This window comes from Numida meleagris, chromosome 13 (assembly GCF_002078875.1).
Source record: "Numida meleagris isolate 19003 breed g44 Domestic line chromosome 13, NumMel1.0, whole genome shotgun sequence".
NCBI classification, from domain to species: Eukaryota; Metazoa; Chordata; class Aves; order Galliformes; family Numididae; genus Numida; species Numida meleagris.
In genome coordinates, this window is record NC_034421.1 from 12,343,703 (window position 1) to 12,359,001 (window position 15,299).

Here is a 15,299-nt window from a genome sequence, read left to right on the forward strand (position 1 = left end):
TAATCAGTTACACAGGGGACAACTAAGATAAAAATAAGAATTCTAAAGCAGATGGGAAACTACCTGAATGAGCATTGTGTTCCATATGCATAAGCATGAAAGTCTGGAGACCAACCTGGCCACTCTTCCCCATCCCACAAGTGAAATACAAACAGGAAGCAAATTTCAGAGAGGTATTTCAGTGAACAGTAGTCATTTGCAAATCACTTTGTTGTTGATATCTATGCCTGTACATATACTCAGGGGGTGTGTGATGGCAAACAGTACTTCCCAGATTCTCAGAATTTACAAGATACTGTATATTTCTTTACCACTTTAAAATACCAAAGCTTGAAAATTTCAGGATAGGGAAGTATAGATGCATATTTGATATCCATTGGCTTCCCCTGGTTTTGATTTTTTTCTTTTTTTTTTTTTATTTTTAAATGTTAAGTACTCCAAGCAGTGCAGAGATGAGAGCATTGAAGTAGTTCTACAAGAGTTCAGTAGGAGTGATTTTCAATGGGAGGTTAATAACTTTGTTAGCTACATTAAAGAGCAACACCAGGAAAAGCGGAGATCTGAAAAGAAAGCAGAGGATAGCCAGAAAGCAGAGGTCAATGGCTGAAGATTTACAGGGTCTGGCATTCCTTTTAGCATCTAGATATATTGCTTTTATTGGAGCCTTGTGAACAAGTCATGGTATTCCTGCCATCAACTTTGATAAAGAACATCCACTTGCAGATGTTACAGACACATCCCTGATCTTCTGCATGCCTGACTGTGTGATGGATGCTATCCCAAGGAGCCAGAAATAATGATCCCTCCAACATGCATCTCTCCTGTGGGCTTAGGTAGGGTGTCTTCAATCACCAAATCTCGTGTCCTACTTCTGCCAGCAACACACGCCACGCAATTCCTCTAAGAACCTCAGTAAACTACATTTTGGGGGCAACACAAGCTTGAAAATAACATCTTTCCTCTTCTCTCCTCTGTTGTATTAATCTCATGCCTATTCCCTGCAGCTAAAAATAGCAATCATTTTTCCATGCTGCAATCACACGCTTCATTTCCCAAATCATTTTAAATGCTCTCTTCTGTTCCACTTTGCAATCAACTTTCCTGAAAACGGATGATCAGAACAGCAGTTTTCCAACTGAAAGTCTCACAAGTGCCTGTGCTGAGATATTAACATTTCCCTAACTAGCAGAAAAGCCTCTGCTGATAGATCCTTCGAGTGCCTCGCTATAATCATGCCTGCGTCACACCAGCACTTCATAGTCAATCTGTGATCAGCTACTCAGCCAGGATCCTTCTCTTCCTCAGTCATTTGCAATTGATGATTACTCAGCGTACAACTTAATTCTGTTATTAGTCCCCAAATGACCTCGCAAGCAGTACTTCTGCACTGCATTCCACTCCTATTACTCCAGCCCTCAAGTTCATCTTTCTGCGCAGCTCTTCGATCCTCTCAACTCGTAACACCCCAAATTATACGTTCTTCACAAATTTTATCAACATACTTTTACCATTTGCTTTGCACACTGAAGCATTTACTGAAAATAAAAATGTATGTTTTTATAGCAGCAGTAACTCAAGCCAAGTATGCCTGTATGTGCTATTTCTAATTTCCGTTTTTCTCATTATTCCTCATTTAATGACCGAAGATGAGCTGTGATGTTGCATGTAGGCTTGTGTAGCTTTCTCCTTGACACATACTTCCACTGGGAAACAGAAGTTCCCTAAGCCCTGTAAAAGTTTAAACCCACCGCTATTAAGGAAACATGTAAAATCATTTCACTGTTGTTAATGCTCTTTGAAAACGACTTCATCCTGCACAGTATAGCAGGGGAGAACAAAAGTTGCCAGATGTGATTTTCCCCAGGGACAACCACATATTGAGAGTTTTATTGTCATTTCTTTTTTCCTGGTAAGAGTTTTAAGCATTAGATAACTAAAGCTGCTCTGAGCAAAATTAGAGGACACCGTAACAAGAATCATGATAGCTGACATTATAACCCCTACATTGTTCCCATTTTTTATAATGGAACAGAAATTACTAGGCTGAGATTTATTTACAATTTCCGTAATGAAGGCAAGTATTTAAATTCAAATTCTCTCTAGTTAAAAGTCAAAAGTCAAGCTGAAGTTGCTATAAGGTCACTGTATTGTTTCTCAGTATTAGTTTTCCCCTTAATCTAGGCATGCATCAAAACAAAGGTTAAGAGAGAACATAATACAGTGAGAGGGGCTTTCTGTGCCATCTCATGATACTGACATCTCTCTTGTTTTTAATGCAGGGAAATCACTCATTCTATATTGTTACAGATCCTCTGTTAAATTATATATTTTCAGTGCTTCCATTACAAGTAGGTTTTAACTCCTTAACTTAATGCAAGACCCGATTTAAAGGATTTCCAAAAGATGGAATATATTCTAGAATTAGATGAATAGCACATTAACAGAGAAATGAAAGAAATTTAGGCCTATCAGGTCTATGAAATTCAGAGCTGATTATACGGCTCGTGGATTAGCCTGTATATAGTATACTTCTTCAGACTTGCCCGTGCCACTTTCGTCACAGAGGAAACTGAGACTTCAGGAACATAAGCTTGGTTAAAACACTGAGATTGATAACAACAACAGCAAAAAATTTTTTTATCTCCTTTAAATCCACACCTGAGCAAAGTTGCAAACACGGATCTACAGCTCTTTCTTTTGAAAGTCATTAAAAAAACTTTTCTGCTTACATAGCAAAGTGTAACATTTCTCTAGCAAAACGTTTCACTTTCTTCCAGTGACTTGTCCAGCCATTCTGCTCCTAGAGTCCCAAGACAGCACATGGTGCTGCTCCTGAACAAAAGTTGATACATTTGTGGACCATGGATCACGTAATTTTCAAATTAAAGAATCTGAATGGCTTCTTGGTTCTCCCTGTATCTTATTTCTGTACTGCATACACAAGAAGGAGAGAGATGCATGGACAAAGGAGGTGAAAGGAGTAGCAACAGTAGGAACTGCCGTAGACAGCATATATTCTTACTGAGAAAGACAGAAACTTGACTACACAAACTCTTAAGTTTACTCATTACCTTGAGGTCACGCTCTTCCTCATCGTTTTGCAAACTTTAATTTATATCAGTGAACATTTGCAGTCTGCAGAATTGCCAGTTTTCAGAATATGAAGGCTGCACATTTAGTCTTTAATCTTCTCCAAATAATTTTTAAAGCACTAACCCAAAGTGGCACATTTTTCAGAGCGTTTCATGTTCAGTGTATAGCAAGGTGAGAGACTCTGAGCACTGCTGTAGCATGAATGAGAAAAACTGAATACTGCAAATAACACTACTAAAATCCCACTGTTTCTACACCCAGAAATTGCCAGCAGGTAAAGGAGGTGATTTTTCTTCTCCACTCAGTGCTGGTGATGCCAAAGTGGGAGTATACACTGTATAACTGTATACAGTTTTGAGCAAACTTAGTGGAAAAGTCCACACCAGGACCACAAAGATGATTAAAAGACCAAAGCGCCTTTCCCATGAGGATATGCTGAGAGAGCTGGGAATCTTCAGCCCAGAGAAGAGACAGCTCAGGGGCATTTTATTGATGTGTATAAATACCTGGTGGGAGTGAATGAAGATGATGGAGCCAAGTTCTCTTCAGCAGTGCCCAGTGACAGAACACAAGGCAATGGACACAAATTAAAAACCATGAAACTCAACGTTAACACGGGAAAGTGCTTTTACAGTGAGGGTAGTCAAACACTGAACCACCCAACTAAACACAGTTCTGGATAATCTGTTTTAGCTCACTGCTTGAGCAAGGGGGTTGACAAGATTATGTCAAGGGGACTCTTCCAGCGAAAGTGTTTCTGTGCTTCTGCAAAATGAACAAAATATCAGCCCTTACAGTAAGTTTGCTATTATGAGCCCTTACCTTTGAGTGCTAAATCATCATCTCTTAGATTTACGGTGTTTAATCCCTGCTTTCTTACACTTCTCCTTCCACTTGTCGGATACGCCAAGCTGCAGCCATGCCTGTTAGAAAGTTGCTCTGAAATATCTAAGCCAACATCACTGTCCTTCCTGGTTAGCATTTGAGATCTCTCATCTCTATTTGCATTTCTACTACTCGATCTTCCCAGTTCATTTCTGTGACATTTGACATCTTCATTAGTCAGATCAGGGAAGTTCTTCATGATTACATCTGAGTGTGTTTGAGATTTCAAGCCTAAACCATGTTCTGTAGCAAGCCAGGGAGGCTTCTGCTTACCAGAACTATCTCGATGATTCTCTCCTCCTTGGAAAGACGAGTGTAACCAAGAAGGAATTGCACCTGTAGAATCAGACAATTTTCTTCCTGTTAGCTTTTCCATTTGCCCACTCAAAGGAAGTTCATCATCAGATTGATTATGCTCGGTAACTTCTCCTCCTACAGTTGTACTTCCTTTTGTATCTTTCATACAAACATGAGATGGAAACACTTTCAGATCACCCTCAAACTCAGCTGAATTTTCCTTAGTCAAGCTAACTGAGTTCACTTTATCCTCAAGATGATTTTCTTCTGGCATAGATTTTGAGCTTACTGACGTACTCTTTGTCTGAAAGCATTCAAAACGCAGGTCCGCTTCCTCATCCGTGACTGCAGTTGCATTTACTTCCTCACTTTCATTTGAAGAACAGGTTATACCCTGCTTGCATTCTGTAAGGTCAATTGTAGTGCTACGGTCGGCAATGAGATCTCCACAGGCTCTTTCCAATTCACCATCAAATACAAGGCTCTCATCAACATACAGCTTCACCTTCTTTGCTCCAATATCAAGGTCCTAGAAAAATAGAAGTACGAAGATTTCAAATAAGCTGTTCAAACATTAGATATCACTGTTTTGGAACTCTGACAGAGAGAAGAAAGCAATAAAAAGCTCCTATCAGTAACATGCTTGTAACCACTTAAGTACAAAGGTCAAATAAGTGAGAACTACAGTGGGATATTTAAGAATTTATTTAGAAGGATCAACACGGCTGCTAGACACCACTATGAATCATTTTGGCTGACATCTAGGAAGTAAACACCTATTTAGAAAAGCTTGAGCAAGGACACCTAGATCAAGTATAATTATTTTTGATCAGGATGTAAATGCCAGAGGCAGATTTAGCTTCTGCATCTTTAAAGTATCACCACTTATTTCACACATATGCTACAGAGTGAACAGCTACCCACATCAAAGCCACTAAAGTTAAAGGCTTATAGAAATACAAGGCTGGAAAGGGTATTAAAAAAATTCTCATTCACCTATTAGCAATAAAGGAGGTAAAATAACCAATACTCGAGCAAATAAATCTGTTTTTAACAGTTCTCAACTAAGACAACTTTATGCCTTGGTAGTCTATTTAAACACTTAAAGCTAGCCTTATAAATGAAAGGCCTCTATGTCAGACACAGCTCTGCCACTCACTAAATCTCCATGTAATTGTTTTCTGTGGCACTCACTAAAAATCTGATTTTATTATTCACTTGAAGTTGGAATTAATATTCTCTCTGTTCTCCCCTTCTGAGCTTCCAGTTGCTTAGTGATCAGATGTGAGGGGAAAGGTTGACAGAATGCTTAGGTTTTCCTAGTACCAATGCAAAAGTCACCTCCAGCACAAGGAGATCATAGAAGTCCATTTCTCATAAGTAACGTCATCAGAAAGCCACCCTGCAAACACTTAAGACTTCATCTGAGGAATTTTTATTTTTATTTTTAGTTCCCTCCCAGAGTTACCAGAATGACACAATGTCTTGTAACTATCAAGAAGATATGATCAGAGAGAAAAATGAGAGATTTTGTGAAAATAGTTTCAAGATTCCTCTCAACATTCCTTCCCAGCTTGCACCTTCAGCCCTCGCAGGCTGCCCGCTGGAGTAGTGCTTCCCAGCGAAGCAACAGGGAGGGTATTCCTGGACATACCAGTAACATTTGTGCATGAAGGACAAAGCTTAAAACTTGAGAGGCTTTTCTGTGAATTACATCCGTACAGAGAATGTTGCTTCTGCCTGACTTCTCAAAGAAAAATGAAGAAGGAGCAATAGAAAATAAGTCAAGAACTATAAACCTAACTCCGCCAGAACAAAGCTCCATATTAGCCAAGAACTGCATAACTGCACAGAAAACACATCCCAGTCCAAGGACTTGGGTGAAGATGATCTCCAACTCAGGAGAATGGATATGAAATGCAAACAAGGAGGAACAAGCACTTGAAAGAAAATTATCCTGTAGGAGAGCAACTAAGATATTCATGCATTTAAGTATTAACTCCATTCACAGATTATAAAGACATCATACCACAGGCACTACAGCAGATCTTAGGAAAAGGGGTTTAACAGCATAAGGCTAAACTTTATTTCAAGGCCACAGCAATCATTTACGTAATGCCTCAATATTTCAGATAAACTTGGAAAAAAACTCCAAAAACAGACAAAAACAGAGTGCCCTTACTTTTGTCCTGCTCTTGCAGACTAAAACTGACCTTGTTTTGCACACACCTCAATGGAAGTAAATAAAGGAGGCAAGGTGAAGCATTCTCTGAGACTTTCTTTGGAACGTACTAAATCAATAAATCGATGACAATGCGATCTGGCTTTTACAGCTTCCTTCAAACATATTCTTCTCTACTTTCCGATTCAAAATCTAAAGCTCAAATGGTTTCAACAATACTCAAGTACTGGCCTGAATTATTCTTTCCTATGTTGTTTGAAGAAGTATGCGGGCACCTCTCGCTTACGTGGTTTCTGAGGGAAGGGTGGTTGGAATGAGTACCCCCCCAAAAAGTACAAATATGGCTCTAGATTTACATTAGTAGGAAGAAAATGCATCTAATTATATTTTAGTTTTTATTGCTTCTCAGACAAAATTTCCTCATGGAAAATTACAGAGTTAAGCAGAACTGCTTTGTAGTATTCTTTCACTTAAGAATGAGATTTATCTTTAGTCCATGCATACGCAGGGACTGCTACTGAAATCTGTAGGGTATGCTCCTAATAGATTTTACAGTTTGCTTTAGAGAGGTTTATTAAAAAAAAAACCCACTGCCTTGCAACATGCAAATATGTTTATGCGTATTTCCCACCTTACGCTCAATAGGCTCAGTAACAAATTCATACTATTACCTCCAAAAACAGCAGTCCCTTTCACACCCTCTAACTGTGATGGAACATTCTGCAGCCCGCATTTTAATAGAAAAAAGCTATTACAATTCCAGAAAATGAATATACATCAGGTTTTAGTAAACTTCTTTAAGCTGTTCATTCCACAGTCATTTCTGTATGTATAAATTACCATATATGCTTATATAAGAACATAGATGAGAAGAAAACCGGAGAGATAAAGCCTCTTATTGATAATCCAGAACAGCAAATCCTCTTTGATCCCGTACCTGGGATCTTTTCTCAACATTGCAGTGTACAAACAAGAATAATTTCCATGGTAACATTCAAACACACAAACAGGAGACCATCTGCCATCAGATGTCTCTCTAGTAGCACTAGATTACTAGTTATTTTATGTACCTGAAGTTAGTATCCTTTTTAATTAAAATAATAAAACCAGAATTGAGCAACATCCAGCCTGTTTATACGTATATACACAAGAAATCAAGCATTTATTTACATCGTGATAAAACAACTCCAAATGCTGAATCCTGAAATGCACTTGGCCTTGTATCTTTATTTCCCACCACGGTAAAGGACTACCTGACAGAAGATGCAACCCTTTTGTTAGGCTTGTAATAGCTTTGAGAGAAAATATTAAACGCTGCCTATGGAAGTGCTAGCATTTACATTTCTACCTCTTACAATCCACAACAGAAGCAAAGATGTACAGCAGACAGGGGCCCCTCCTGGCTGCATATTTTTTCAGAGAAAACATCACCTACTTTTACCTCACGCTTTAGAGAGAAGATCAAACCGAGGTTTGGATAGGAAAAGGAGAGCACACATACAGAGGAGGTGAGAAAAGACTACTTACACCAGTTGCTGTGCTGTAATTCCAAATCTTGATCTTGGATACACCAAAGTCACGTGATCGGGTGGGATTGCGGATAACAAAGTAAAGTTGGACGGGCGGATGGAAGGAGCACATCCAAAGGGCGCTTTCCTTTGCCGTCTAAAAACACATACAAGCAGACTGTCACCAATATTCTTTCCTCCAAAGCAGGATATTTTGATTAATTTACCACCCCACAGAAAGAAAGAAAAAAAATCAATTAGAAAAGCAATCATATAATAAAATCTGCTATGTTAAAAGCAAAACCTTAACCTCATTTCCAAACAATAAATCCGACTCTCCTGCCTGTAAGACAGCTCACAACCTGACAATTAGACAAAGGTCAGCTGCTTGCCATCCCAGAGAGACATCTGCACGCTCACAAATGACAGGCAGTCTGCCATGCTTTGTAACTGCAGGGTCAATGCAAGCCCAGTTTATTTTAATCAAATTAATCAGCTTTGCAAGCGCTAAAGGGGATCACTGAGCAGAATGGACACCGTCTAATCATTTTACAGTTTCTTAAGAGTGCTTATGCTTCTATCTTGCCATCTAACACGGGAAATCTTATCAATTTTATTTCACCACCTCTATTTTCAACAGTCTTTACGGACAACTAATTTCACTTGCAGATCTGTTCCTCAGAGCTACGTTTAGAATTTTTTTAAGATAAAATGGAAACTCTGAACACAGATTTTACAGACAATTGGTTATGGTTGTTACAGTTTAAAGTACCAAGTATGTCAAGTTCTGGAGATCGCTAAGAAGTGCTGTCTATTCATGTTTAGACGCGGAAAAAAGTAAGAGTATGTGGCAGCTCATTAAGAGACAAGAAGACTTTCAGAATCAAGATGTTGAATGTTAGTATACCAAAACATAAATATGCATGCAAATAACATTTCAGTGATCTCAGATTAGTAGATACATTACTTCTCTTTCTATTTTCCAACGATCCACAGTACATACGTACACAGTAGGTACACAAAGTCACTATTTTTCCACATCCTTTCACTTAGTGAGTCTTTCAGATTTTCCCAAAAACAGGAAATAAACCTCCCTATCAAGTAATTCAGACGTGTGCCTGATGATGGTAAGGACAGATCTCTGCCAGTCTACTCAAAGATATCAGGAACGGAACCACTTCTCAGAGTTCTGGTGGTTGACAATGCCTCTGCCCCAGGAGCCATTCAAAAAGTTTTAGGAGATTATTGTTGCTTTGGATGTCAGTTTGGGGCATAAACAGCTATACGAGCACTAGAAAGGTTTTTTTTTTTTTAAATGAAAAAAGGAGTAAGAAGTCTCTTAACATTGAAGAAGTTAAGGATATCCCTCAAACCAGGATGGACCCAATTCCAAGATCAATTTCAAAGCTAGATCATGTTAGTCAAGACATACTGTGAACGTGGATAATAAAAAAATAATTTCCCAGTGGCATATAACACGATGAGTGATCCACCTCCAGACCTCTTAAGTTGCAACCTGATGGCCTGAGAAAGTCAATGGGTTCTCTGGGTGTACTGAGATCGTGCCAGAGGTGCCCTCACACCAAACTTGGAGCTAAAATGGATGCTGAGGAGATCCATTTGCACTTCTGCCCAGAAGCTCTGTAAAGTTACACATCACCTTCCAACTAATAGAAGATGTATCAGAGCCAGACTCATTATTCGGTCTTGAGCAAGAAGCAACTGTGGAGATGGCTGTTTATCAGTGGAAGTGCTTAGCTATGAACATACTCATGTCAGAGATCTGACATCAGAACTTCAAGATACCTTGATGAATCCATGGCAAAATTCATCAGTCTGGGGAGGTGTCTCATGTTTTACCACATCATTACACACGAAGTACCCTGCTCTGGAGGTACTATCATTGCAATTAGCACTGAAAGATATCCCAAAAGTCCTTTGAATCAACAGAGTGAACATAATACGTGGTAAGTATTCACTACATCAGGATCAAATGAAAAAAGAGCAGGAACCTTTGATTTCTGGTTTTCTGGGAGACTGGCCTCCGAGACACTGCTTTGTGGAGGCACTGGAGGTATGACCAATTCACGAGGAAGGAAGAGTTGAGCATTGAAGAGAAATTACATGGGTTCACCACTGTGAAGAAACATCATTGGTGCATACAGATATTTCTATTGCAGTCCTTTGTTCTTGAGATTCTGTGGTTTGAAAGACCTATACATACGCAAATCAGAAGTCACACAAGCTTTTATTAGAATCCTACCTCTGAAGTCCTGGAGAGACTTTTGAATGCTCTACATCAAGCGGTCAAAGGACAGAATCTGCAGCACAATTTAAATTATGGCTGTATAAAGGGCTCTGTAAATTTTCTAATCTCCTCAGGGATTTCATTTGTTATTTGAAGTCCATTGTCTCTAGCATGTAAGAGAACCTCATCTTACAATCTGACAAAAGAACTATGAAGTAATTTTCTTCCATCATGCCACACATTTTTCTTCATCTCTTGTTGAAATCAACCTACCTACCCATTTGTCCATGGTCCTTCTTTAGGTAAAAGCATAACAAGGGAACAGGAGAAAGTAAGTACATTTCATTCTTGAGTTTACTGAAACAAGAAGTTAGCAGTGAAGCTCCTATACCTTCAGATCACAAGAACTAATTATATTTAACAGCAGGCATACTGCAAAAATGTGAAATTCCCTATCCTTAAGGTTTTGTGGTTTTTTTCCTACAAATACCATGATTACAATAGTTTAAAAAACGCATTCCTTCACCCAGGACAATATCATAGTATCAATACATAAGAAACAGTTAAACGCACCTGCCTCCAGTTGCTCAGTTAACTAAGTCAGACAAATAAATCAAATTATGTTATAAAATACTATAACTGAATAGCAACATGTTTGACATGAAAACCGGATTTGTTAGTTCCAAATGCAATCATGCAACCAAACAAACTCTGTGATGGAATATTAAATATTAAATTGAGAAGCTGTCATATCCAGGACTAAGCTGTCTTACATTTAAGTTCTTATTGACCAAGCAGCACAAATCTCCCGGGTAGTCAGCATTTCGAATGTCCACATCATGAGGAGACACAAATATCTTTTTGTTGTACAAGTCAAAGAACTCCACCTTCCTCAAGCCAATGTTTACTGGATTTCCCCAGTTAGAAAGAAGTTCCACAGTCACATAAATGGCATCGCGTACTTCCACATTTGTCGTCATCTGGACCCAAATGAAATACAGTATACACATAAGTGACAAAACAATAAAATCTGCAGCAATATACGGACAGTTAAGATAGCAATGCTGTCAATTCAGAAGCAAAAGGCCTGTAAATTCTGAGCTATCTGGATATTTAATCATTCTGCATTTCACCAATTCAGCCTCACACCAACTAAAAAACCTATAGCAGGGTAAGAGAAGAGAACATATCACGCTCTTAAATTTCATCCGCTCCTTAGCCTAAGGAGAAAACTGCTTTGTCTTATTCATTTGTAATTCTGATGAACAGAGGAAACAATTTTCTACTCACAAAACAATGTGCGAACCACAACTACAAACTGTACTATAAAACTTAGGGATAAAAGTCAAAATAAGGACGCATAAGCAACCCCAATTCTACTGTTTCCAGCTTTTGATTGATTTTTTTTTTCCAAACAGTGTTCATTAAACACTTTGGGGGCAATTCACGTATTTGTTAAAATTTTAAAAAAATTATCATTCGTATTGCAGAAACTGTAAATACTAAGCCACACTAGCCAAATTGTCTCCATCTTAAATTTAGAAAATTCAAACCGTGCAGGTTTCTGTAAGCCAGCACAAGCTAACTGATATTTGATGGTTTGGCTCCCACAGCATGTGAGAGCACAAAGGGCAGAAACAGCCAAACAACTTTTACATCTCTTTGCCAATAAGTAGACCAAGAGAACTAGGTGACTAGGAAACAAGTAGGACAGGGAATTTATTTACATAAGATCTCTCAGAGACCAGCTTCTGCTGAAGCACATGGGCTTTCTTGTACACTAGATCATTTACCTTGATGATTAACGAAGAAACTTTATCCTTACTAACAAATAAGAAATCTGTTTTAATATGCAAATTTTAGGTCTATTAAAAGCACGAATTAGCAGAGACCACTACACTAGAACAGGACTTCAACCAAGACAGCACCCAATGCTGACATCTTTTAGAAAGAGAAGCATCAGATTGTTATGGTTAATTCATCCAAAACACATTACAGCTCAAGTAATCTGATGAACATTAGCATGTTCTCATGAGGAACTGAGACATTTCCAAGAGTACCAGCTGCATTGATACTACTGACTAAGAAAATAAATAGCTTGGGATTACTTGAAGACCAACAAACATGCCAAAAAAAAAAAAAAACAGCTTCCTTGACTGTTAAGAACAAAAGCTAGCAAGTGAATTAAGTGATTCAGATAAATCAAGTGAACTGGTGAGACTGGTGAGATGAAGAGCATGCTATACAGAAACAGCTGCAGCAGTAATTGCTGACTAAAGACGTCCCCTTATGTTCCCTTCTTCTTCAAAGATTACAAGAATTAAATAGTCTAAAGAACCTACCAACAAGACAGAGACTTGCTTTCTTATACTTTCAAGTGGGCTGTAATTTAAGAGAGTGATAAATTCTCTTACCCTGCCACAGGGTAATGCCGATTACTCAATGCATTTGTATTTCAGTAGTATTTGGAAGCATCAGTTATGGTGCACATATATACAGACCTTCTCTGTTAAAGCACAATCTGCTTCAGATTTTTCATCAGATAGGAGTATGTCATTACCACAAGTAGAATTGCTCTCAGTGTCCTGAAGAACTTTCAGAAGTTTCTGCTGCTGTCTGAAACACATGTTCTTTTGTATATTATTTCCTTTTAATTCTTGCATTTTTAAGAAATAGCTTCATTGGTGTGAAGGTAAACAGACAACAGAATGAACCCGTACACCCCACGGAAGAACTTAGGCACCCCATGTTGAAAGACAGTTGTTGCAGCATCCCACCCCAGATAAACACAGTCTGGTTAAAAGACCATGCTCCAGTTCTCTGCTAGATATGAGGCAGTTTGAGAGAGTAATACGAAAGTAATACGAACGGAGGTAACACATAGCTAATATAAACCACTGACAGTTCCCTGATTAACAGTTACTGGTCAAAGGCTAGAGTCTTCTCCTTTTTTTTTTTTGCCAATACTTGCCCTCGGGCATCTGAAGGCCATCAGATGAAGTGGTGCTCAGTATGGAAAAATATCCCCTTAGAAAGGAAGCTAGTCTTAGAGGAACTACATATACCTGCTTCCAAAAGGACAAACGTTCTCAACAGCTTTTGTGACTGCAGTCGTTGCCTGGGTTTTTTCTGAAGGTTCAGCCATTGCAGAAAGAATAGATGAAACAGAAAACTTCTTCTGTGTAAGAAAAAGATAAACAGGTTTCATTCACATTGTTCTCTAAATACCAGTGAATATCAGTCTGCACCTCCAGAATAAATGAATTTGGGCTAACTTCTGGTCTCTGCTAACCTTAGTTAATCCATAACTCCATGTATAGAGTTAAGCACATTCAGCTGAATTGGTCTTAATTTGTAATGAAAGAGCTGAGCTTGATCTCCTACGTGGAAGAAAGGTAACATAAAAGCATTCTGTAATGACTTCATATGTATACAGACTATAACTATATACAGTATGTTTTAATATATGTAAATGTATATATATATGTACCACACATGCATGTTTTTCATATGTCTAAAATCTTATTATGTACATATTTGGTAGGACTCAGAGTTGCTAAAGCTTTGGCACGGTTCTGCCTAGACTTTGTCATTCCTCTCCTCCCAAGGAGGAGCATAAAGGCTTTCAAATCCCCCCCCAAAATCTCAGTTTTATTATAATAAAATCCAGATACTCTTCATTTTTCCAAAATACAGGACTGTCACAGCAACTACCTAAGGAAAAAAGAAGTGGAACCTACTTAGGTCACTTCCATCTCTGTGATTTTTGAAGACTAAGAGAACTTTAAAATGCTTAGAAGTAGATTACTTCTGCAACATACAAAATTCCGCGTTGTTATATATTTAAATACCCAAGGCAAAAATTTTGATAACCCCTTAGTTATGTACATAGAATTAAGTTACTTCTGGTAGATAATTTAGGTCAGTTTCAAGACTGAAAACTCACGCTGGGCTTTCAAAACTCCTCAAATGTCAGGGCAAAATTACACCTGTTTTAAATATTTGGTTTTTTTAAGCAACACATGAACTCCATAAGCTCCATGAACATATAGAATCATGGAATACCCCAAGTTGGAATGGACCCATAAGGATCATCAAGCCCAACTCCCGGCTTCACACAAGACCACCCCAGGAAAAAAAAAAGAAATCAGACCATTAAGTATATGTATCTCTTCTTTCTTTCTTATGAAAATGATGATCCCAAACTGGAAATAGATATTGAGTCTGTGAACACTGTCCCAAACAGACAGTTCTGAAAGCTTAAAAATTTATGACTGAATTTCTTTATGTACTGTATTTCTGTTAAGAGGATAGAATTACAGTGTTCAATGTTTAGCAAGGATTGTCAGCACAAATCTTCTGATTCTTTGACTTAAGAAGGAATAATGGTCTGACCTGAACCTGAAGGGAATAGATTTTTGCTTATTGCCTTGTTTATTAAGTAAGTTTTTAATTGCTTTTAAACATGCTTATAGGAGATAAGAGATTTACACACACTGCACAAGCTGAGCATGTATTATTAACAGGAAATTGTGCTCATATTAATGAGTTTAGTAAGAAGGTTGGAAATACTGGCAAGGAAATCATATCTTGTTTAAGAAGCTTCCAGAATGAAAATGGCTTAAATGGGCCTGCAGCTGTGCACTGGACTGTGTAGACATATCATGTGAGCAAGCTATCAGTTGCTCAGTGATCCCTGAAATCAAGAGAAAGCTATGGGATGATATCCTGAGGAACTAGATTTAAAAAGAAACCACACCACACCCTAGGAAAGAACAGTACAAATCCAATTACAATTGACAAATCACTGTTTATTCTTACATGATTGTAAAACTGTGTAAGAATTAACCATTATAATGTGTGTTTAAGGAAAATGTCTTTTCTCCTACTTGATCAAACATTTTTTTTTTGCCATACCTTTTGAGGGCTTGTGGAAACTGTCTGGCTTTGCAAATCTCTCTGCAAGGCATCATTTTCAATTTGCATAGCTTTAACCACAGCTGAAACAGAATGTTCAGAATCCTTTTCACACTCATTCTTTCGAGCTGCTGAAAGTGGTCGTTCTGGTCGACTTAATGGTCCTGCC

At 38.2% G+C, this 15,299-nt stretch overlaps 1 protein-coding gene across 8 annotated transcripts in view; it reads right to left on the reverse strand.

Moving 5' to 3' along the window:
• The window catches only part of KIAA0556 (KIAA0556 ortholog), a 55,551-nt gene that overhangs the window by 26,538 nt on the left and 13,714 nt on the right, over positions 1–15,299 (reverse strand). For 7 of the 8 annotated variants that reach the window (XR_002443242.1, XM_021412096.1, XM_021412094.1 and 4 more), the window contains 6 exons: positions 15,131–15,294; positions 13,279–13,391; positions 12,715–12,829; positions 10,987–11,193; positions 7,985–8,122; positions 3,916–4,804 (listed from right to left, as the gene is read on the reverse strand). Coding sequence is in view for 7 of the 8 variants with exons in the window: in XM_021412096.1 (XP_021267771.1) it covers positions 3,916–4,804; positions 7,985–8,122; positions 10,987–11,193; positions 12,715–12,829; positions 13,279–13,391; positions 15,131–15,294 (1,626 nt within the window). In the remaining variant the exon portion in view is untranslated. The remainder of the gene's footprint in view (positions 1–3,915; positions 4,805–7,984; positions 8,123–10,986; positions 11,194–12,714; positions 12,830–13,278; positions 13,392–15,130; positions 15,295–15,299) is intronic. The other variant, XM_021412098.1, reaches the window with a different exon arrangement.